Consider the following 21,453-nt stretch of genomic DNA (forward strand, 5'->3'; position numbering starts at 1 on the left):
GGAAGAGAGCGCGCGACTGGGGAGAGCGCAGAGAGCGCGCGACTGGGGGGAAGAGAGCGCGCGACTGGGGGGAAGAGAGCGCGCGACTGGGGGGAAGAGAGCGCGCGACTGGGGGGAAGAGAGCGCGCGACTGGGGGGAAGAGAGCGCGCGACTGGGGGGAAGAGAGCGCGCGACTGGGGGGAAGAGAGCGCGCGACTGGGGGGAAGAGAGCGCGCGACTGGGGGGGAAGAGAGCGCGCGACTGGGGGGAAGAGAGCGCGCGACTGGGGGGAAGAGAGCGCGCGACTGGGGGGGAAGAGAGCGCGCGACTGGGGGGAAGAGAGCGCGCGACTGGGGGGAAGAGAGCGCGCGACTGGGGGGAAGAGAGCGCGCGACTGGGGGGAAGAGAGCGCGCGACTGGGGGGAAGAGAGCGCGCGACTGGGGGGAAGAGAGCGCGCGACTGGGGGGAAGAGAGCGCGCGACTGGGGGGAAGAGAGCGCGCGACTGGGGGGAAGAGAGCGCGCGACTGGGGGGAAGAGAGCGCGCGACTGGGGGGAAGAGAGCGCGCGACTGGGGGGAAGAGAGCGCGCGACTGGGGGGAAGAGAGCGCGCGACTGGGGGGAAGAGAGCGCGCGACTGGGGGGAAGAGAGCGCGCGACTGGGGGGAAGAGAGCGCGCGACTGGGGGGAAGAGAGCGCGCGACTGGGGGGAAGAGAGCGCGCGACTGGGGGGAAGAGAGCGCGCGACTGGGGGGAAGAGAGCGCGCGACTGGGGGGAAGAGAGCGCGCGACTGGGGGGAAGAGAGCGCGCGACTGGGGGGGAAGAGAGCGCGCGACTGGGGGGAAGAGAGCGCGCGACTGGGGGGAAGAGAGCGCGCGACTGGGGGGAAGAGACGCGCGCGACTGGGGGGAAGAGAGAGCGCGACTGGGGGGAAGAGAGAGCGCGACTGGGGGGAAGAGAGAGCGCGACTGGGGGGAAGAGAGAGCGCGACTGGGGGGAAGAGAGAGCGCGACTGGGGGGAAGAGAGAGCGCGACTGGGGGGAAGAGAGAGCGCGACTGGGGGGAAGAGAGAGCGCGACTGGGGGGAAGAGAGAGCGCGACTGGGGGGAAGAGAGAGCGCGACTGGGGGGAAGAGAGAGCGCGACTGGGGGGGAAGAGAGAGCGCGACTGGGGGGAAGAGAGAGCGCGACTGGGGGGAAGAGAGAGCGCGACTGGGGGGAAGAGAGAGCGCGACTGGGGGGAAGAGAGAGCGCGACTGGGGGGAAGAGAGAGCGCGACTGGGGGGAAGAGAGAGCGCGACTGGGGGGAAGAGAGAGCGCGACTGGGGGGAAGAGAGAGCGCGACTGGGGGGAAGAGAGAGCGCGACTGGGGGGAAGAGAGAGCGCGACTGGGGGGAAGAGAGAGCGCGACTGGGGGGAAGAGAGAGCGCGACTGGGGGGAAGAGAGAGCGCGACTGGGGGGAAGAGAGAGCGCGACTGGGGGGAAGAGAGAGCGCGACTGGGGGGAAGAGAGAGCGCGACTGGGGGGAAGAGAGAGCGCGACTGGGGGGAAGAGAGAGCGCGACTGGGGGGGAAGAGAGAGCGCGACTGGGGGGAAGAGAGAGAGCGACTGGGGGGAAGAGAGAGAGCGACTGGGGGGAAGAGAGAGAGCGACTGGGGGGAAGAGAGAGAGCGACTGGGGGGAAGAGAGAGAGCGACTGGGGGGAAGAGAGAGAGCGACTGGGGGGAAGAGAGAGAGCGACTGGGGGGAAGAGAGAGAGCGACTGGGGGGGAAGAGAGAGAGCGACTGGGGGGAAGAGAGAGAGCGACTGGGGGGAAGAGAGAGAGCGACTGGGGGGAAGAGAGAGAGCGACTGGGGGGGAAGAGAGAGAGCGACTGGGGGGGAAGAGAGAGAGCGACTGGGGGGGAAGAGAGAGAGCGACTGGGGGGAAGAGAGAGAGCGACTGGGGGGAAGAGAGAGAGCGACTGGGGGGAAGAGAGAGAGCGACTGGGGGGAAGAGAGAGAGCGACTGGGGGGAAGAGAGAGAGCGACTGGGGGGAAGAGAGAGAGCGACTGGGGGGAAGAGAGAGAGCGACTGGGGGGAAGAGAGAGAGCGACTGGGGGGAAGAGAGAGAGCGACTGGGGGGAAGAGAGAGAGCGACTGGGGGAAGAGAGAGAGCGACTGGGGGAAGAGAGAGAGCGACTGGGGGGGAAGAGAGAGAGCGACTGGGGGGGAAGAGAGAGAGCGACTGGGGGGAAGAGAGAGAGCGACTGGGGGGGAAGAGAGAGAGCGACTGGGGGGAAGAGAGAGAGCGACTGGGGGGAAGAGAGAGAGCGACTGGGGGGAAGAGAGAGAGCGACTGGGGGGAAGAGAGAGAGCGACTGGGGGGAAGAGAGAGAGCGACTGGGGGGAGAGAGAGAGCGACTGGGGGGAAGAGAGAGAGCGACTGGGGGGAAGAGAGAGAGCGACTGGGGGGAAGAGAGAGAGCGACTGGGGGGAAGAGAGAGAGCGACTGGGGGGAAGAGAGAGAGCGACTGGGGGAAGAGAGAGAGCGGACTGGGGGGAAGAGAGAGAGCGACTGGGGGGAAGAGAGAGAGCGACTGGGGGGAAGAGAGAGAGCGACTGGGGGGGAAGAGAGAGAGCGACTGGGGGGAAGAGAGAGAGCGACTGGGGGAAGAGAGAGAGCGACTGGGGGGAAGAGGAGAGAGCGGACTGGGGGGAAGAGAGAGAGCGACTGGGGGGAAGAGAGAGAGCGACTGGGGGGAAGAGAGAGAGCGACTGGGGGGAAGAGAGAGAGCGACTGGGGGGAAGAGAGAGAGCGACTGGGGGGAAGAGAGAGAGCGACTGGGGGGAAGAGAGAGAGCGACTGGGGGGAAGAGAGAGAGCGACTGGGGGGAAGAGAGAGAGCGACTGGGGGGAAGAGAGAGAGCGACTGGGGGGAAGAGAGAGAGCGACTGGGGGGAAGAGAGAGAGCGACTGGGGGGAAGAGAGAGAGCGACTGGGGGGAAGAGAGAGAGCGACTGGGGGGAAGAGAGAGAGCGACTGGGGGGAAGAGAGAGAGCGACTGGGGGGAAGAGAGAGAGCGACTGGGGGGAAGAGAGAGAGCGACTGGGGGGAAGAGAGAGAGCGACTGGGGGGAAGAGAGAGAGCGACTGGGGGGAAGAGAGAGAGCGACTGGGGGGAAGAGAGAGAGCGACTGGGGGAAGAGAGAGAGCGACTGGGGGGGAAGAGAGAGAGCGACTGGGGGAAGAGAGAGAGCGACTGGGGGGAAGAGAGAGAGCGACTGGGGGGAAGAGAGAGAGCGACTGGGGGGAAGAGAGAGAGCGACTGGGGGGAAGAGAGAGAGCGACTGGGGGGAAGAGAGAGAGCGACTGGGGGGAAGAGAGAGAGCGACTGGGGGGAAGAGAGAGAGCGACTGGGGGGAAGAGAGAGAGCGACTGGGGGGAAGAGAGAGAGCGACTGGGGGGAAGAGAGAGAGAGCGACTGGGGGGAAGAGATGAGAGCGACTGGGGGGAAGAGAGAGAGCGACTGGGGGGAAGAGAGAGAGCGACTGGGGGGAAGAGAGAGAGCGACTGGGGGGAAGAGAGAGAGCGACTGGGGGGAAGAGAGAGAGCGACTGGGGGGAAGAGAGAGAGCGACTGGGGGGAAGAGAGAGAGCGACTGGGGGGAAGAGAGAGAGCGACTGGGGGGAAGAGAGAGAGCGACTGGGGGAAGAGAGAGAGCGACTGGGGGAAGAGAGAGAGCGACTGGGGGGAAGAGAGAGAGCGACTGGGGGGAAGAGAGAGAGCGACTGGGGGGAAGAGAGAGAGCGACTGGGGGGAAGAGAGAGAGCGACTGGGGGGAAGAGAGAGAGCGACTGGGGGGGAAGAGAGAGAGCGACTGGGGGGAAGAGAGAGAGCGACTGGGGGGGAAGAGAGAAGCGACTGGGGGGGAAGAGAGAGAGCGACTGGGGGGGAAGAGAGAGAGCGACTGGGGGGGAAGAGAGAGAGCGACGGGGGGAAGAGAGAGAGCGACTGGGGGGAAGAGAGAGAGCGACTGGGGGGAAGAGAGAGAGCGACTGGGGGGAAGAGAGAAAGCGACTGGGGGGAAGAGAGAGAGCGACTGGGGGGAAGAGAGAGAGCGACTGTGGGGAAGAGAGAGAGCGACTGGGGGGAAGAGAGAGAGCGGGTGTGGGGGAAGAGAGAGAGAGCGGGTGGGGGGAAGAGAGAGAGAGCGGGTGGGGAGAAGAGAGAGAGCGACTGGGGGGAAGAGAGAGAGCGACTGGGGGGAAGAGAGAGAGCGACTGGGGGAAGAGAGAGAGCGACTGGGGGGAAGAGAGAGAGCGACTGGGGGGAAGAGAGAGAGCGACTGGGGGGAAGAGAGAGAGCGACTGGGGGGGGAAGAGAGAGAGCGACTGGGGGGGAAGAGAGAGAGCGACTGGGGGGGAAGAGAGAGAGCGACTGGGGGGAAGAGAGAGAGCGACTGGGGGGAAGAGAGAGAGCGACTGGGGGGAAGAGAGAGAGCGACTGGGGGGAAGAGAGAGAGCGACTGGGGGGAAGAGAGAGAGCGACTGGGGGGAAGAGAGAGAGCGACTGGGGGGAAGAGAGAGAGCGACTGGGGGGAAGAGAGAAGCGACTGGGGGGAAGAGAGAGAGCGACTGGGGGGAAGAGAGAGAGCGACTGGGGGAAGAGAGAGAGCGACTGGGGGGAAGAGAGAGAGCGGGTGGGGGGAAGAGAGAGAGAGCGGGTGGGGGGAAGAGAGAGAGAGGAGGGTGGGGGGAAGAGAGAGAGCGGGTGGGGGGAAGAGAGAGAGCGGGTGGGGGAAGGGAGCAGGGGGGGAAGGGAGGGCGGGGCGAAAAGGAGGGAGGGAAAGGGAGAGGGGAAAGGGAGGGCGGGGCGAAAAGGGAGGGAGGGAAAGGGAGGGGGAAAGGGGAGGGGGGGAAGGGGCGGGGGGGAAAGGGAGGGGGGTAAAGGGAGGGGGGTAAAGGAGGGGGGGGAGAAGGGGGGGCGGAGGAAGGGGAAGGGGGGGCGGAAGGGGGAAAGGGGCGGGGGGGAGGCCCAGGCCGAGAGCCCCGCTCTCCGAGCCCCGCCCCCCCCCCCCCCCCCGGCTGAGAGCCCCGCTCTCCGAGCCCCGCCCCCCCCGCCGAGCCCGACTGCGGCTCTGAGAGACGGCTGGCGGCCGAGCCCCACCCCCCCCCCCGCCCAGCACGGAACAGAGACGCCGCGTCTCACCTGCTCCTGCTGCGCGCGCACCCTGACCCTCGTGGCTGACGCCGTTGCCCTGGGTAACGTGACACGGCGGGGGGGGGGGGGGGTGGGGGTGAGGAGCTTAGCAGAAGTGCAATCACCTAGCTCGGGCCTGGCTGGGCAAGAAAGGCGCAGGCTTTGAGGCCTAAGAAAAAAACGGGCAAAGGTAGGAAAAAGAATGTTCAGGTGAGATAAAATATTTACAAATGAGTGATTTATTTTAAAAGAATTTAATAAATTGAATTTTATTTTGCTGGAAATGTATACTTGAAAAGAAAGACGCAGAGAGCAGGAAAAAGAATGGAAGCAAGATGGCGGCTACTCACCTCGGTTCAGAACGATAAGGCCCGGCCACACACGCACCGATTGGCCCGGCGGCACACGCCAGCAACCCGGCGTACGATTGGTCGAGCTCGAGGTCACTCTGTCGCTAATGAGCGGATAATGAGATGCTATTGAGCGGAATGTTGAAGGTTTTTGGGATACCGCGGGTGCGATTTTAGCCCGGCCGAAACGTAAATACGCTTAAAACCGTCTCGGAAGCGTAAGCTTTCTTTGGAGGTAACGCGCGCGTAGGTACGCCCTGTAACTTTCGAGCGCATAGCCCCCAGACGCACACGCGATGACATACAGACAGAATGACAGACAGATGTACCGATTTATATATATATATAAGATAAGATAAGATAAGAAGATAGATAGATAGATGACTCTGAAGTTCAATATTATAATGGAAAGGTGTCCACCACAAAATCTGGTTGATTCATGTTACAAGTTTCTGTGGAGTAAATTTAAGCACCACATCGTATTTGTAATGCACAATTCTGCTGTACATTGAGTACAATTACAGGCAGGTCTTTCATTTAGACTACTGAGATTAAATCAGAAAGCCCTTTAACTCTCTTTTTTTTTTTAAATATAAGGACACAAAATCAAAGCAAAGCACATCTCCAACCAGTCTAAAACCTCTCTAAGGAGATGACTTGAGGAAAACTCTCATCACCTCCAGAAGATCAAAAGGATTAATCTGTACATTTTAAACAGGAGCCAGAAGAGATGTAGTTTAATCTCAATTGATTGCATGAGTAATTATTCATTCCTAAATAAATGTAATCTTTTCTGTTCCTCTGTTGAACCATGAGTGGATTTTGATTGGATTCCTTCAAATAACTCCAGTAGGGATGCTCTAAAAGATTAGAATTTACTGAAATTAATCTTTTGCCACATTTGTTTTGAGTTACCCATTTGGACAGATTGAACACGAGTCGATCATTTCCATTTTTATGTTGGTCCACTGCCAATGTTTCATTAATAGGTATTGGAACTGCAGTGATCTTTTCTAACTCTAGCCAGGCTGTTGTGTGTAAAGTGGAGACAGCCAGTCAGTTATAGTGCTGGTTTAGACAACTATGAAATAGCACGGTAACTCTAAAAGGCACAGCCATTTTAAACATGGATTAAATTAATGCAATACCTAAAATTATGACGTGGATGCTCCCTCAAAGGGAAAATCTGTAATTTTCCTAGCTCTCTCTGTGCAACATAATTTTCTTCAATATTATTGAGCGCATCAGGTTCAGAGACTGGATCCAACAGTAGCAGCAAGTTGGGAAATATTGAAAGTGGAATTTGGATCAATCTAATTATGTTTTTAGACTTCACCCTAATAGAATGTTTGTTATCACATTTCTTTTGTCAAAGATATGACATTCCAGGCACATACCTCAATCTAAATTAAACAGATATTACCTTTATGAATTCTGGCCATCATTCTGAATGATTTAAAATATAGGAAAGTTATCATCTGGAGTGGTTTTATACATTTTCCTATCCAATGTTCTCCACTCCTTTTCTAAATGTAGTGAGTCATGTTGGAAACAGTTTCTTAGTTGGCAGTGACCCGGATATCTTGTTCAAATGGCCACTCTTCATGCGAGTGCCTAGGTAGCGACCGTCAATGGGCTGTTTGACCATAGAAAGGCACAACAACTGTGCCTGATCCAGTTCTTATCCAACAGCCACACACGTCCCTTTTGAAGCAGGGATAGCAATCAAGATTGGGAATGCAGGCTGATTTTGATGTTTGTAACCTAGGAGCACTGAATCCAATTGTAGTGTTTCACTGCTGCTCCTAGCTCAGATCAGCTAACATACGACAGACCAGGGTCAAACCGGGGTGCTATACCATGCATTTATAAACTGAGCCACTGGGAGAGTTACACTTAACACTTCAAAGCAAAAATTATACCAATGGGGGAAAAAAAAAGACTAACATGGCACTTCAAGGTAGTTCCTTGTACGTGAAACACTTTTGAGATGTTTCTGAGAGACATGATGAAGCACTATTTAAATGCAAGTGTATTTTTATATAAACACTTGTGTTGTTTGCAGTAGAAGATTTGAAACTAGTTTGGAAGGCATGGCAGTGTAAGCAAAAGATACAGTACTGCTAAATGCAGCAGCAGCAAATATAAACCTTTGTAACCAATGTTCTCTCCAATTCTTTTTTGTGTGCGCGGTCCCATTAAATTTGCTGCGCGGCCGTGCATCTACGGCGTCGCTTCCAGCGGCAGGAGCTGGTGAGCGGCCTGTGCAGGGCCTCACGATTGGCACGGCTGATCGCCTCGGGGGGAACAATGTTTGTAAGCCACTTTATTTTTTTTAAGCAAAATGAAATGGTCTTGGTGGGGAGGAGCTGCAAATTCCACAGGTTTTATTCTGCGGCCCTCCACTAATATACTGCTGCTAAGGAGGCGCGTACTGTCAATTTTCATTCAGCAGCTTGCATTACCAAAAGGAGGGAAGAGAGAAAACAGGGAATTATTGGCCAGTTAGCCGGACATCAGTAGTAGGGAAAATGCTAGAATCTATTATTAAGGACTTGGTAACAGGGCACTTGGAAAATCACAATATGATTGGGCAGAGTCAACATGGTTTTATGAAAGGGAAATTGTGTTTGACAAATCTATTAGTTTTTTGAGGGTGTAACTAGCAGGGTAGATAAAGAGGAAGCAGTGGATGTAGTATTTTTGGATCTTCAGAAGGCATTTGATAAGGTGCCACACAAGCAGTTGTTACACAAGATTAGGGCTCATGGGATTGGGGGTAATATATTAGCATGGATTGAGGATTGGTTAACAGACAGAAAACAGAGAGTAGGAATAAACAGGTCATTTTCAGGATGGCAGGGTATAACTAGTGGAGTGCCGCAAGGATCAGTGCTTGGGCCTCAGCTATTCACAATCTATATCAATGTCTTAGATGAGGGGACCCAGTGTAATATGTTCAAGTTTACTGACGATACAAAGCTAGGTGGAAACGTAAGCTATGAGGAGAATGTAAAGAGGCTGCAAAGGGATATAGACCCAAGTGATTGGGCAAGAAGGTGGCAGATGGAATATAATGTGGGGAGGTGTAAAATTATCCATTTTGGTAGGGAGAATGGAAAAGCAAAATATTTTTAAAAAGGTGAGAGTCTAGTAAATGTTGGTAATTCAGAGGGATTTCAGGGTTCTTGTACACAAATCGCAGAAAGTGAACATGCAGGTTGTTGCATGCAAGCAATTAGGAAGGCAAATGGTATGTTAGCCTTTATTGCAAGGGGTTGGAGTATGAGAGTAAAGAAGTCTTGCGGCAGTTATATAAGGCCCTGGTGAGACCACGCCTGGAGTACTGTGTACAGTTTTGCTCTCCTTACCCAAGGAAGGATATACTTGCCTCAGAGGAGGTGCAACGAAGGTTCACTAGATTGATTCCTGGGATGAGAAGGCTGTCCTATAAGGAGAGATTGAGTAGAATGCACTCATACTCTCTGGAGTTTAAAAGAATGACAGGTGATCTCATTGAAACATACAAAATTCTTAGAGGGCTTGACAGGGTAGATGCTGAGAGGCTGTTTCCCCTGGCTGGAGAGTCTAGAACTAGGGGTCATAGTCTCAGGATAAGGGGTCAGCTATTTAGGACTGAGATGAGGAGAAACGTCTTCACTCAGAGGGTGGTGAATCTTTGGAATTCTCTACCCCAGAGGGCTGTGGAGGCTCAGTTGATGAGTATATTCAAGACAGAGATCGATAGATTTTTGGGCACTAAGGGAATCAAGGGATATGGGGATCAGGCGGGAAAGTAGAGTTGATGAAGTTCAGCCATGATCTCATTGAACGGCGGAGCAGGCTCAATGGGCCGTATGACCTATACATGCGCCTATTTCTTACGTTCTTAGGTTCTTATGGCTATCTACACAATAATCCAAACATCCTGGATTATTGAAAACATTCAGGCAGTTAGATTTTACATATAAATACAAACCTGTAATCTTGCCTCCAGGGCTTGGACTGTGTGGTGATAATTCACATGTGCTGTGTCATTAGCCTGTACTCCTTTTTCTTCAGCATGCCCAGAGTTAACCTAGATCGTAAAAATATTTTTTAAAATGGTTAAAAGATAGTGACACTGGAAATGTTTAAACAAGAGTTCAGCAGTAAAACTTAGCTAACAATTCATGTGGAATGGATACACATGTAATGTATTGAAAGGGGTTCCTTTTATTAATTTGCATCTGTCTGCAATTTTATTGTGAAGAGATCTACCAGCTGACCATCTCCCAGGCCTCTGCATAGGTTGCTTTGTAGCAGAGCAGCTGAATTCTCCCCCAGCTTATGGAGAACATCAAGTCTTTATTCAGCAATTTCCCTGAAAGCATGGCATTTATCATGATTTTTCAGTGAGCATCGTGACTAAAAATCTTCATCTTACATCCCATTGGTTACACGATCAGTCCCAAGGTTTCCTAACCTACTTATTGGATAGCTTTTGGTGAGCTGCATTTATCCCTCTAACTGGTAAAATTCTCAGGTCCAGTATATAGACCAGACCAGGTGGGATAGCAGTGAAGAATGAGGAAAAATTTGGGCGATAAGTTTACTGGCCTCACTGGCCAGTAAACTTATCACCTGCAGATCCCTCTCCCCGCCCTGCCACTGGCCACTCCTTCCCCACCCGCCACCTGCAAAAGGAGGCAGGTGTAGGCCCCTGGCAGATATTCCTAGTGTTTGCCCGACTTACCATTGCTTCCTAGGGCTACCATGGTGGTGGTGGTGGTAGGCCACGGGCAGCAGCGGTAATAACCAAGAAATCCGCCGACCCTCATCTGTGTGAATTCCTGGAGACCCACTATCTGGATGAACAAGTGAAGACGACCAAGAAGCTTGGAGATCACATCACCAATTTGTAGAGTCTGGGACCCCTGCCTTGCAGGCATGAGGGCTTGTGACTTTGTACAAAGAGCTGAGAATTGAGCTCTGTAATGTCATTCACTGTAAAATGTTCAAATTTAAAATTTAAAAAAATAACCAAGAAATCCCCAATAGAGGGATAGGGCCTAATACAGGCTTCCTCTCTCTTCACACAAGCTCCCAATTACTTTCCTTTGTTGGCCCCCGTCTCTGCCGGGGCCTACATGGCAGCTGTTGTGCCGATCTTTAGGCCACTTCTGCCCCTTTAAATGCATGGCTGCCACTTCTGGTGCCAGAGCAGCAATCTGCCAGGATTTAGTGGCTGGGCAATAGTGGCCATCCTCTTGGCAATGGGAATCCCGTCATGTCTCTAAAGGGACTCTGACCCAGGGAAATGGGCGTGTTTGGGGTGGCCTGAGGGACAGACGGAAGTCCCACCCTGAAGAACAGAATCCAGCTCACAACGTTCTTCTCAATTCATGGCAATGAGGTTATACAGCACTTGACAAAAAAATGCATAGAATGTCTGGTTTAAAACAAATTAAATAAATCATGCCAAAAAAAAAGTCTCAACCAAGCCCAATCCTGTTTTCACATGACATCCATTTGTAGTCACTTTCCAGCAGAGCTAGGGATCAGGAACCGGAACCCCAGCAGTTTCCCCCCACTCCCTAGCGCCAGACACGAAGGCCTCAATATAAACCGACCCCACAAAGGGCGGAAGAGCTTTGTAGAGGAGGGTTGTTAAAATAGCGGGATTGAGCAACCTAACTCCATTCCCGGACTTTTAAACTTTTACTGCCCCAAATCAGTCCATCGATGAGGCTTCCGCAAAAGGCAAACAGGGGCCTAGTTATATTTCAAAAGTCGTGGCCCAATTACATACTGTAATTGGGGCCGCAACTTAAAATGAACTGTACATCAAAGGGAGGCGTGCACTGTCGGCCATGTGGGGGAGAAAAAAAAGGAAAGGTGGGGGGAGGGAAAACCCAAAACAAAGGGGTGGGAAAAAAAATAAGTAAAAATGTAATAGGGGCCGAGGTTATGATCTGAAATTGTTGAACTCGATATTGAGTCCGGAAGGCTGCAGAGTGCCTAATCGGAAGATGCCACATGGCAGCTGTCTCTCATCCTGCCAGTACACTTCACACCTAATCTCAGCCGTCTTTTGTGTCCACTTGTCCTATTACCATCTCGTCTGGTTTTGAATACCTCTTAATGTCTCTTCACTTCTTTTGTTCTATCGCAGCCCTGCCTTTCGATCTATTTCATTTCCTTCCAGTTCTGAAAAAGGGTTCACCCGAAACGTCGACTCTAATTTCTCTCCACGGATGTTGCCTGGCCTGCTGAGTTTTTCCAGCATTTTCTGTTGTTATTTCGGATTTCCAGCATCTGCAGTATTTTGCTACAGCACAAATTAAACTTCGTCCGGATGGCTCAATACCATACAATTTACCCACTGAGCAATTAGGGTAGCCCCGTTGAAAATCTTTTAAAGAAATACTACAGGATAAAGTTCTACAATGGTCCCGGTTTTAAGTAGATATTTAATTTTTTTTTAAAGTCATGAATAAAAATGTTTTAAAAATATCAATCTTAATAGTTTCCCCAACTTCCTGCTGGAATTGATGCACAAGTGTGACATTTTAGAACACAGTCCTAGCTCCCAGCATCCTCCACACTTAGTACTTTCAAAATACATTGATTCTGCTGATAGGCGAGCGAACGGCACAGTACAGCTTGGGACTGCAACTTCCGGATTTTCGCGTTTAACTGCGCATCTGCGTTCGCCGGAAGTTGCTGTCCGATTTACGCACTAACAACGGAGAGCCCAGTTCGCCTCACCGTTAATTTCACAGCAAAATCCGGCCCATCACATGGAAGTCAAACCTGCTGATAAGGGTGGTGCTGTTGTTGTTTGGCGCACCGACCTCTACCTAGCGGAAGCTGGACGCCAACTCTCCGACATCTCCTCCTACCTCCACCTGGACCATGACCCCACTACCGAACATCAAACCACCGTTTACAAAACTGTCACTGACCTCATCTCCTCTGGAGATCTCCCCCCCCGCGGCCGCCAACCTCATAGTTCCCCAACCCCGCACAGCCCGCTTCTACCTCCTTCCCAAGATCCACAAACAGGACTGCCCTGGTAGACCCATCGTTTCAGCCTGTTCTTGCCCCACCAAACTTATCTCTTCCTATCTCGACTCTATCTTTTCTCCCCTTGTCCAGCCTCTTCCCACCTACATCCGCGACTCTTCGGACGCCCTCCGCCACTTTAACAGTTTCCAGTTTCCTGGCCCCAACCGCCTCCTTTTCACCATGGACGTCCAATCCCTCTACACCTCCATCCCCCACCAGGATGGCCTGAGGGCGCTCCGCTTCTTCCGTGAACAGAGGCCCGACCAGTCCCCATCCACCACCACCCTCCTCCGCCTGGCTGAACTTGTTCTCACATTGAACAACTTCTCCTTTGACTCCACTCATTTCCTCCAAATCAAAGGTGTTGCTATGGGTACCCGCATGGGTCCTAGCTATGCCTGCCTTTTCGTGGGATATGTGGAACACTCTTTGTTCCAGTCCTACTCGGGTCCCCTCCCTCACCTCTTTTTCCGATACATTGGTGACTGTATCGGTGCCGTTTCCTGCTCTCGCCCTGAACTAGACAATTTCATTCACTTTGCCTCCAATTTCCACCCTTCCCTCACCTTCACATGGTCCATCTCCGACTCTTCCCTTCCCTTCCCCGACTTCTCCGTCTCCGTCTCTGGGGATAGGTTATTGACCAACATGCACTACGAGCCCACTGACTCCCACAGCTACCTGGACTACACTTCCTCACACCCTGCCTCCTGTAAGGACTCTATTCCATTCTCCCAGTTTCTCCATCTCCGCCGCATCTGCTCCGACGATGCCACCTTCCACACCAGTGCTTCCGACATGTCTTCCTTTTTCCTCAACCGAGGATTCCCCTCTACTGTGGTTGACACGGCCCTCGACCGTGTCCGTTCTATCTCCCGCACTTCTGCCCTCACCCCTGCCCCTCCCTCCCGGAACCACGATAGAGTTCCCCTTGTCCTCACCTTTCACCCCACCAGCCTCCACATTCAACGGATCATCCTCCGCCATTTCCGCCACCTCCAAAGTGATCCCACCACCAAACGCATCTTCCCCTCCCCATCCCTTTCAGCATTCCGTAGGGACCGCTCCCTCCGAGACACCCTAGTCCACTCCTCTATCACCCCCAGCACCCCTTCCCCTGGCACCTTCCCATGCAAGCGCAGGAGATGCAACACCTGCCCTTATACCTCCCCCCTTCCCACTGTCCAGGGCCCCAAACACCCCTTCCAGGTGAAACAGCGATTTACTTGTACTTCTTGCAATCTAGTATACTGTATTCGCTGCTCACGATGTGGTCTCCTCTACATTGGGGAGACTGAACACAGATTGGGTGACCGCTTTGCGGAACACCCCCGTTCAGTCCGTAAGGGTGACCCCGAGCTTCCGGTCGCCTGTCATTTTAATTCACCGCCCCATTCCCACTCGGACCTCACCGTCCTCGGCCTCTTGCATTGTTCCACGGAAGCTCAGCATAAGCTCGAGGAACAGCACCTCATCTTCCGATTAGGCACTTTACAGCCTTCCGGACTCAATATCGAGTTCAACAATTTCAGATCATAACCTCGGCCCTATTACATTTTTACTTATTTTTTATCCACACCTTTGTTTTGTGCCCTTCCCCCTTTTTTTCTCTCCCACATGGCAGCTGTCTCCCATTCTGCCAGCGCATTTCACACCTCATCTAGAGCCGTCTTTTGTCTCCACTAGTCCTATCACCATCTCGTCTCATTTTGAATACCTCTTAATGTCTCTTCACTTCTCTCTTGTTCTCTCCCAGCCCGGCCTTTTAATCTATTTCATTTCCTGTACTCTTTCAGTCTTGACAAAGGGTTTGACCCGAAACGTTGACTCTTTTCTCTCTCCACGGATGTTGCCTTGACTGCTGAGCTTGTCCAGCATTTTCTGTTGTTATTTTACATGGAAGTCAAATTGGGTTTTCCTTGCCCACCTCTAGTTATAAAGTGGTACTGACAATAGCCTAGCATATGGCCACATCTCAGGCCTTTTCATTGGGAATGATGTGGGACAAGGAGGGAGGGAGGAGCAGAAGAGAAGGGAACCTAAGTAGCAGAAATAATAAAATATAATCACAAAATTAAATAAGAACAGGAACTTACTGTGTAACTGAATTCACCAAGATCAGTTAATACAAAATCTTTCAGACAGTCTTCAACAGTGGAGGTTGCCGTAGAGAGCAACAAGATTTGCTCTGTCCTATGCCTAAGAAGTCGTCCAATTGCACTGACCATACATCCTGCCAAACGGCAGCAACCTAGGGTAAAATAAAGGTCATTATTATACTTAAAACCATGACAAATTGCATGTAATTATCTGCAGGACTGTTGTATAAATCTTCAAGAGTTCAAGAATTACCTGTCCATTCTTTCACACAAAACAGACTATTTGAAGACTTGCAGAATTTATTGGACGTTGTTAAATCAATTGAGCTCATGGCATGCAAATGTAAAAATTTCCAGACAGCAGTGTTGTTATTTATGAAATACATTAGCATGTTAATAGCTGTTGTCCTAGTTAATTGACAGGAGATGTATTGGTTTGGCTAGGCTACTGTATTACTGGATCCTTTCAGGATTATTTTAAGTTATTTTTGTAAATGTTTCTTCTGTTTTGGCCACACTGTCCCCATCCCCTCCGGATTTGTGCTTTCTTCCTCACTTGGGGAGGTTTAGACAATTCATATCATGAACGAACCATCAATGCTGCAATTGCTGACTAGTCTCCTTACTCCCTTCCCCCAAAATAAAAAGCAGAAACCCTCTGGGGCAAGATCAAATGGCAAACACCCGCTGAGACTAGAATTTGAACTTGGGTCTCTATCGAGTTCAATCTTTAGTGCTGTATATATGCCCAGCAGCCTAACCTCGCGATTTTAAATAACATCCGTGGAGAGAAATTAGAGTCAACGTTTCGGGTGAAAACCCCTTTGTCAAGACTAAAGAAGCACAGGAAATGAAATAGATTAAGAGGCCAGGCTGGGGGAGAACAAAAGAGAAGAGACATTAAGAGGTATTCAAAACCAGACGAGATGGTGATAGGACTAGTGGAGACAAAAGACGGCTCTAGATTAGGTGTGAAATGCGCTGGCAGAATGGGAGACAGCTGCCATGTGGGAGAGAAAAAAAGAAAGGGGGGGGGGGGGGAAAAGGCCAAAACAAAGGCGTGGATAAAAAATAAAAGTAAAAATGTAATGGGGGCCGAGGTTATGATCTGAAATTGTTGAACTCGATATTGAGTCCGGAAGGCTGTAAAGAGCCTAATCGGAAGATGAGGTGCTGTTCCTCGAGCTTACGCTGAGCTTCCGTGGAACAATGCAAGAGGCCGCGGACGGTGAGGTCCGAGTGGGAATGGGGCGGTGAATTAAAATGACAGGCGACCGGAAGCTCGGGGTCACCCTTACGGACTGACGTACTCGTGATTTTAAAGTAGTGTTGTGAATACTTAAAGCAAAAATGGAAGGATCCATATATTTTATCATTGCTGAGCTGAATACCTTATCGTTGGGGCTGTATATAGAAGTGTTACCGATGTCATTATTAAAATCTTATGCGGAGAGAGTATGATCTGGATTCTTTTGGTGCCACCTATTCCTGCCAATAAGATCGAATGTCGTTGAGCTACAAATACATAATCCATGCACCATATACATCTCTTTGAAACAACCAACTTAGAAATTCCCGCAAAGCAACAAAAATATTTTTTTCTGTCACTTAAAGCAAACAATCTAAAAAAAAAAGAAAACCTAAGCAAGTTTCAAATTTTGGAAGGGGTGGGGGGGGGGGGGGGGGGGGGAAGGAATTTGTAATGAAGGCCGCATAAGAACTAGACAACTGAACTAGTAGTCCCAAGCATATCTGGTCTTAAGATCAGCTGAGAGAATAATCTAAAAATATGCATAATCGTGCTTTCTGCAAAAGTGTGGCTTCTGGCCACATTTATTTCTTAGTAAGCCATGGGAAACTTCATTCCGGCATGGCTAGAGTTTTGTATTGTATTATTATAAGAGGAAAATAATCCCAGACAAAATTTGTAACAGAGAATTGCTAACTTAGTGGACATTTTTCTCTCTCTTGGATTTCCTGTATTTATATAGAAACGATTTCTGAATTAAAAAAATACATTTTTCTAATAGGGTTCAACTAGATTAAAATCAGGTGAAAATAATTACACATACAAATAACAGAAGAAAATTGATACTCAGTTATGTTCTTAAATAATTTCTATAGCCTTTAATAAAAACAAGTTTTAAACTTTAAAAAAAAAAATGATCTGCAAAAACAGTTAAATACAAGAAGATATAGAATAACAATTAATATTAATTTGCATTGTCTGGATCTTGTCAGAAGAGATTTTGGTAAAGACTTTGTTGAATAATATTAAAAAATTATTGCAATATTTGTAAAATTGTCTAAATGATTCTGAATAAGTAGAACATGCCTCTTAATTCAAATTATCTGATAATTCACATGGTTTTAAGCACAAAATTCACACTTTACTATTGTTTGCATTAATTCAAATGATTAAATAATTCTTTTTTTTATGCCAAAATGAATTTGAATTCTCGGTAGACTCTAATCATAATTCTGCAATAACTGACTATTAACATCAGCTTTTAAACAGCTTAATTCACAGGAGACAAATGGTACTTGGCTTGTGCACCAATTGCAGCACTTTTAAATTCTAAAAAAACAATTTTGTTTTGAAAAAATGACGATTTAAAGACCACGCCATTCTATAAACAAACGCTACCCCTGGCATAGTATTTAAGTGGGTCCATAAAATATTGGGGTGCTAGAACTATGTATAAGAGACCAGAAACCAACATGGTCATTGTACTTGTACCTGCCAACTTTCCCTGGAGACAGCACAAACGCTTCCAGCCCGAGAAGACACAAGGAAGAGGCAATTCTCTCTGCCTGTTGTGGCCATTTGTATTTCACAGGCTTCTTCAAAAGGAAGCTGGCAGGCATTCTTGGGGACACAGTTTTCAAACAAAACCAGTTGCTTCTTGCATGTGCTTGCTACAATTGTAGTCTTTGGCTGATTGTCTATTTCTTCAATAGGGCAAATAAATATGTGTGTAACTACAACGCTGTAAGCATGTGGGATGAAGTGATGGCTGCACAAGGTTTTCTTCTTTTCTAAGGAATAAGTGATAAATTCACTACCCCAGATCAGTTTATCGGCTTTAGAAACAGAGGTTTCATCATTTCTTATAGGTCCAGCCGCTTTTCTTGCACCCACTACAATTATGTCCCCATCAGAAATCTCTCCAATCCATTTAACTGCAGTAAATGAAATGGGAATGTTCAAAATACCATTCGTTTCAAAAGATACATAGTACACTTGGTCACCACAGCTCCAGAAAACACTGGGCCCAGTCAACAGGGTCACATTCTCCTTCATTTCATGTTCCAGTTCAAAGCTCAAACGATGCTCAAGTTCATTTGAGCTGTGCAGCATCAGTAAAACATATCCAAATTTAAAACGACCCTTTTTATGCTTCTTCAGCAAGATGCAAGGGGTATTTTGCCCTGTTCTTGAATCAATGGCACAACAACAAGCAATAATTTGCGAGAAAGAACTTTTTTGACTCATGCTGGATCTTCCTGCAAATTTCTGGAGGAATTTTCCCATCTCTGAATCAAACGTCATCCTTTTGAACTGCAGTACTGCCTCATTTTTCCCACCAGGGCGTTTTCCCTTGGACACAATAAAAGAGATCACCTCTCCTTTTAAAGTTGTTACATTCACAGTCTTTTTAATGGATTCTCGCTCCATTTCAAACAGCTGACTGTTTTAAACTAGACCGGATCTTTATTCGAGGGAGTAAAGTTTAAACTGAAGTGATACAAACAAGGTTCTTAAATGGAGTTGTTATAGCATAAATGAAATGCAAGTACTTTCTCAAATTAATGTGTATCTCGCAGCAGTAAGCTGTCACGTCACCACACATAATTCCCAATAAGACTTCTCCAGCAGAAACAATAGTACATCATCTCCAATATGTGGTGAAATCCCTCAGTAGTCACGATAGTACATCACTTCCAATATGTTGGGACCTCACTTCAGTAGACATGATAGTACGTTATCTCCAATATGTGGGGATCTCCCTCAGCAGATACGATAGCACTCCATCTCCAATATGTGGGGTCCTCATTTCAGGAGACGTTATTTCCAAACTGTAGAACTGCTATTTCAGCACATACATATCATCCTCAATGTACAGAGATGCAACTAAAGCAGACAACATAGTATGTAGCCCACAGTATGCACAGATGTAACACGTATATATCTGTCATTTCAGTACACTGTCTAATAACCAGAGATGTCACATCAACATCTCATAAAACATGAGCCCCTCACTTTAGTACATCAATCATTGTTGCCCTTATCTCCAACACCTTAAACCCTCTCTGCTCCTTGTCTCCAATAACCAGATCTCTCACTCTGCCCCCTGTCTCCAATACCCAGAGCCCTCACTCCACCCCCTGTCCCCAATACCCAGAGCCCTCACTCCGCCCCGTCCCCAATACCCAGAGCCCTCACTCTACCCCGTCCCCAATACCCGGAGCCCTCACTCCGCCCCTGTCCCCAATACCCGGAGCCCTCACTCTACCCCGTCCCCAATACCCGGAGCCCTCACTCTGCCCCCTGTCTCCAATACCCAGAGCCCTCACTCCGCCCCCTGTCCCCAATACCCGGAGCCCTCACTCTGCCCCCCCCCCGTCTCCAATACCCAGAGCCCTCACTCCGCCCCCTGTCTCCAATACCCGGAGCCCTCACTCCGCCCCGTCCCCAATACCCGGAGCCCTCACTCCGTCCGCTGTCCCCAATATCCGGAGCCCTCACTCCGCCCGCTGTCCCCAATACCCGGAGCCCTCACTCCGCCCGCTGTCCCCAATACCCGGAACCCTCACTCCGCGCCAATAATTCAAACTGAGCGGCCGGGTCGGCTCGCGCCATCCAGGAGCGGGAGGAGGGGTCAGAGGTCAGGGGGGGAGGAGCGTTGGGGGAGAGGGAACAATAATAAATCAAAGATCCCGCAGTCATGAAATAACATTTTTTAAATATTGGCTCTAAATAGTGAGAAATATAATTTTAAAAAAATAGTTTATGTTTGATGTTGAACTTTGTCAATGAATTGCTGGCTGACGAGGGAGAGGTGAGAGGTTAGGCGGGCGGGTCAGCTGATCGGGACGGTGCGGACTGGGGACGGGATGGCCGCCGATCAGCACTTGGTAAGAACCGGGCCTGGCCCAGCCCAGCCTAGGGCGGCGGCGGGGAGAACATGCTGTTGGGAAGGACGGGTGGTGGGTCAACAGCTTTCGCATTAACGGCTCTTGTGTCTTTTTTTTTTGGTAGGATCGGGAGAAGTTAATACTGGAGACGAGGCAGCGTTTTGCGAGCGAACATTTACAAGGTACTGTACTGTGCCGGCTGCGTTTCCCCCTGAGGACTTTGGGTCCGCTGGAGCCAAGGCCACCGCCGCTCCCGGCCCCCGGGTTACACTCGCGTACTCCCGAGCACCGGCCCGGCCTGGCCTGCTCTCCCTCTTTGCTCGTCAGTTTAGCCGGTGGATGATCTGGGTCGGGTGGGAAAAGGTCACCACAGTTCGCTTTCTTTTCTATGAGGTTGTGACTGGACGTCTCGTTCTCTCTTTCGATCCATCTGGTGGCAGCTGCAGAAGTACGCTATTGACTTCACTTCTCCAGGCTGGCACTTCCCGAATGAAAAGTTGCAAATCCGTAGCCTTTATGAACAAATACATTCGAAGATAGTTCCCCGAAGTAACGCTCCGTTAAATAAAGCAATTAAAACTGTCAATAGTAAATCATACTTGTTTTCACTATACTTCCAGGAAATTAGAGAACAGTGAGGAGGAGAGTGATAGACTTCAGGAAGACATAGACAGGCTGGAGAAATGGGTGGGGACATATGGCAGATAAACTTTAACGCAGAAAAGTGCAAAGAATGAGGAGAGGACATATAAACTAAATGGTACACTCCTAAATAAAAACACAAAATGCTGGACAAACTCAGCAGGTCAGGCAGCATCTGTGAAGAGAGAAACAGTTAACGTTTCAGGTCGATGACCTTTTCGTCAGAACTCTGCCTATACACAACTCCCACCAATGTTTTCCACCCTTTGCTGTTTCTTAGCTCCACCCAACCTGATTCCAGTTCTACATCATGATCTGCCAAGCCAAGATCTTTTATTTCTACCGTACCGATCTCATCCCTTATTAACAGTGCTACGCCACCTCCTTTTTCTTTTTTTCTGTCCTTCCTAAATGTTGAGAACCCTGGCCTACTCCTGCTCCTATTTCTTATATAAATACTTGTTGTTGTTGAATGGTTAAGATCTGGAATGCACTTACTGAAAGGGTGGTGGAAGCAGACTCCATCTTATCTTTCAAAAAAGAGTTGGATAAGTATGGGGAAAGGGTGGGAGAGTGAGACTCGTTGAGAGTCTGCACCGGCTTGATGGGCCGAATGGCCACCTTCCTTGCTGTAACCATGCTATGATTCTATGAAAGTGATTAAAACTGTCTGTAGTAAATCATACTTGTTTTCTCTAATTTCTGCTACTTACTGTTGTAAAGTTGATAGCTGTATTGCTTTTTTAATTGACACAAAATTTCATTGGGACCTGAAAGACCTTTAAGTACGTGCACATCTGTCACAGTACCTAAATCTGCAGGTCACCGTCTTGCTGACTCAGAACACTGCCCAAGGATGGCATAGTGGCAGGGACCTCTATTTTATCTATATATGTCTGGCTGCCATTGATGAGGATAGGTCAGACTTTAAATCTAGTCCCTGTGTATATGGGCTAGAATGTGTGTGTATGGGCTTCTAACATTCCATGGGTTATTTGGTTATTGACTTGTA

At 49.8% G+C, this 21,453-nt stretch overlaps 2 protein-coding genes across 7 annotated transcripts in view; one reads left to right on the forward strand and one right to left on the reverse strand.

Annotated features, from left to right (window-relative positions):
• Nucleotides 1-19,037, reverse strand: part of fancb (FA complementation group B) — a 39,206-nt gene extending 20,169 nt beyond the window's left edge. Inside the window, 4 exon segments of the mRNA XM_086006293.1 lie at nucleotides 9,491-9,589; nucleotides 14,658-14,752; nucleotides 14,755-14,812; nucleotides 17,401-19,037. Of these exon segments, the coding sequence (XP_085862419.1) occupies nucleotides 9,491-9,589; nucleotides 14,658-14,752; nucleotides 14,755-14,812; nucleotides 17,401-18,339 (1,191 nt within the window). The 5' untranslated portion in view covers nucleotides 18,340-19,037.
• A 619-nt stretch (nucleotides 19,038-19,656) lies between these two features.
• The window catches only part of mospd2 (motile sperm domain containing 2), an 87,626-nt gene continuing 85,829 nt past the window's right edge, over nucleotides 19,657-21,453 (forward strand). For 2 of the 6 annotated variants that reach the window (XM_086006295.1, XM_086006296.1), the window contains exons 1-2: nucleotides 19,657-19,799; nucleotides 19,924-19,981. In XM_086006295.1, the coding sequence (XP_085862421.1) occupies nucleotides 19,779-19,799; nucleotides 19,924-19,981 (79 nt within the window). In that variant the 5' untranslated portion in view covers nucleotides 19,657-19,778. The remainder of the gene's footprint in view (nucleotides 19,800-19,923; nucleotides 19,982-21,453) is intronic. The other 4 variants (XM_086006298.1, XM_086006300.1, XM_086006294.1 and 1 more) reach the window with 3 other exon arrangements.

This window comes from Somniosus microcephalus, chromosome 14, assembly GCF_052327205.1.
Source record: "Somniosus microcephalus isolate GS21.2 chromosome 14, FLI_Smic_1.0, whole genome shotgun sequence".
Lineage (NCBI taxonomy): Eukaryota > Metazoa > Chordata > Chondrichthyes > Squaliformes > Somniosidae > Somniosus > Somniosus microcephalus.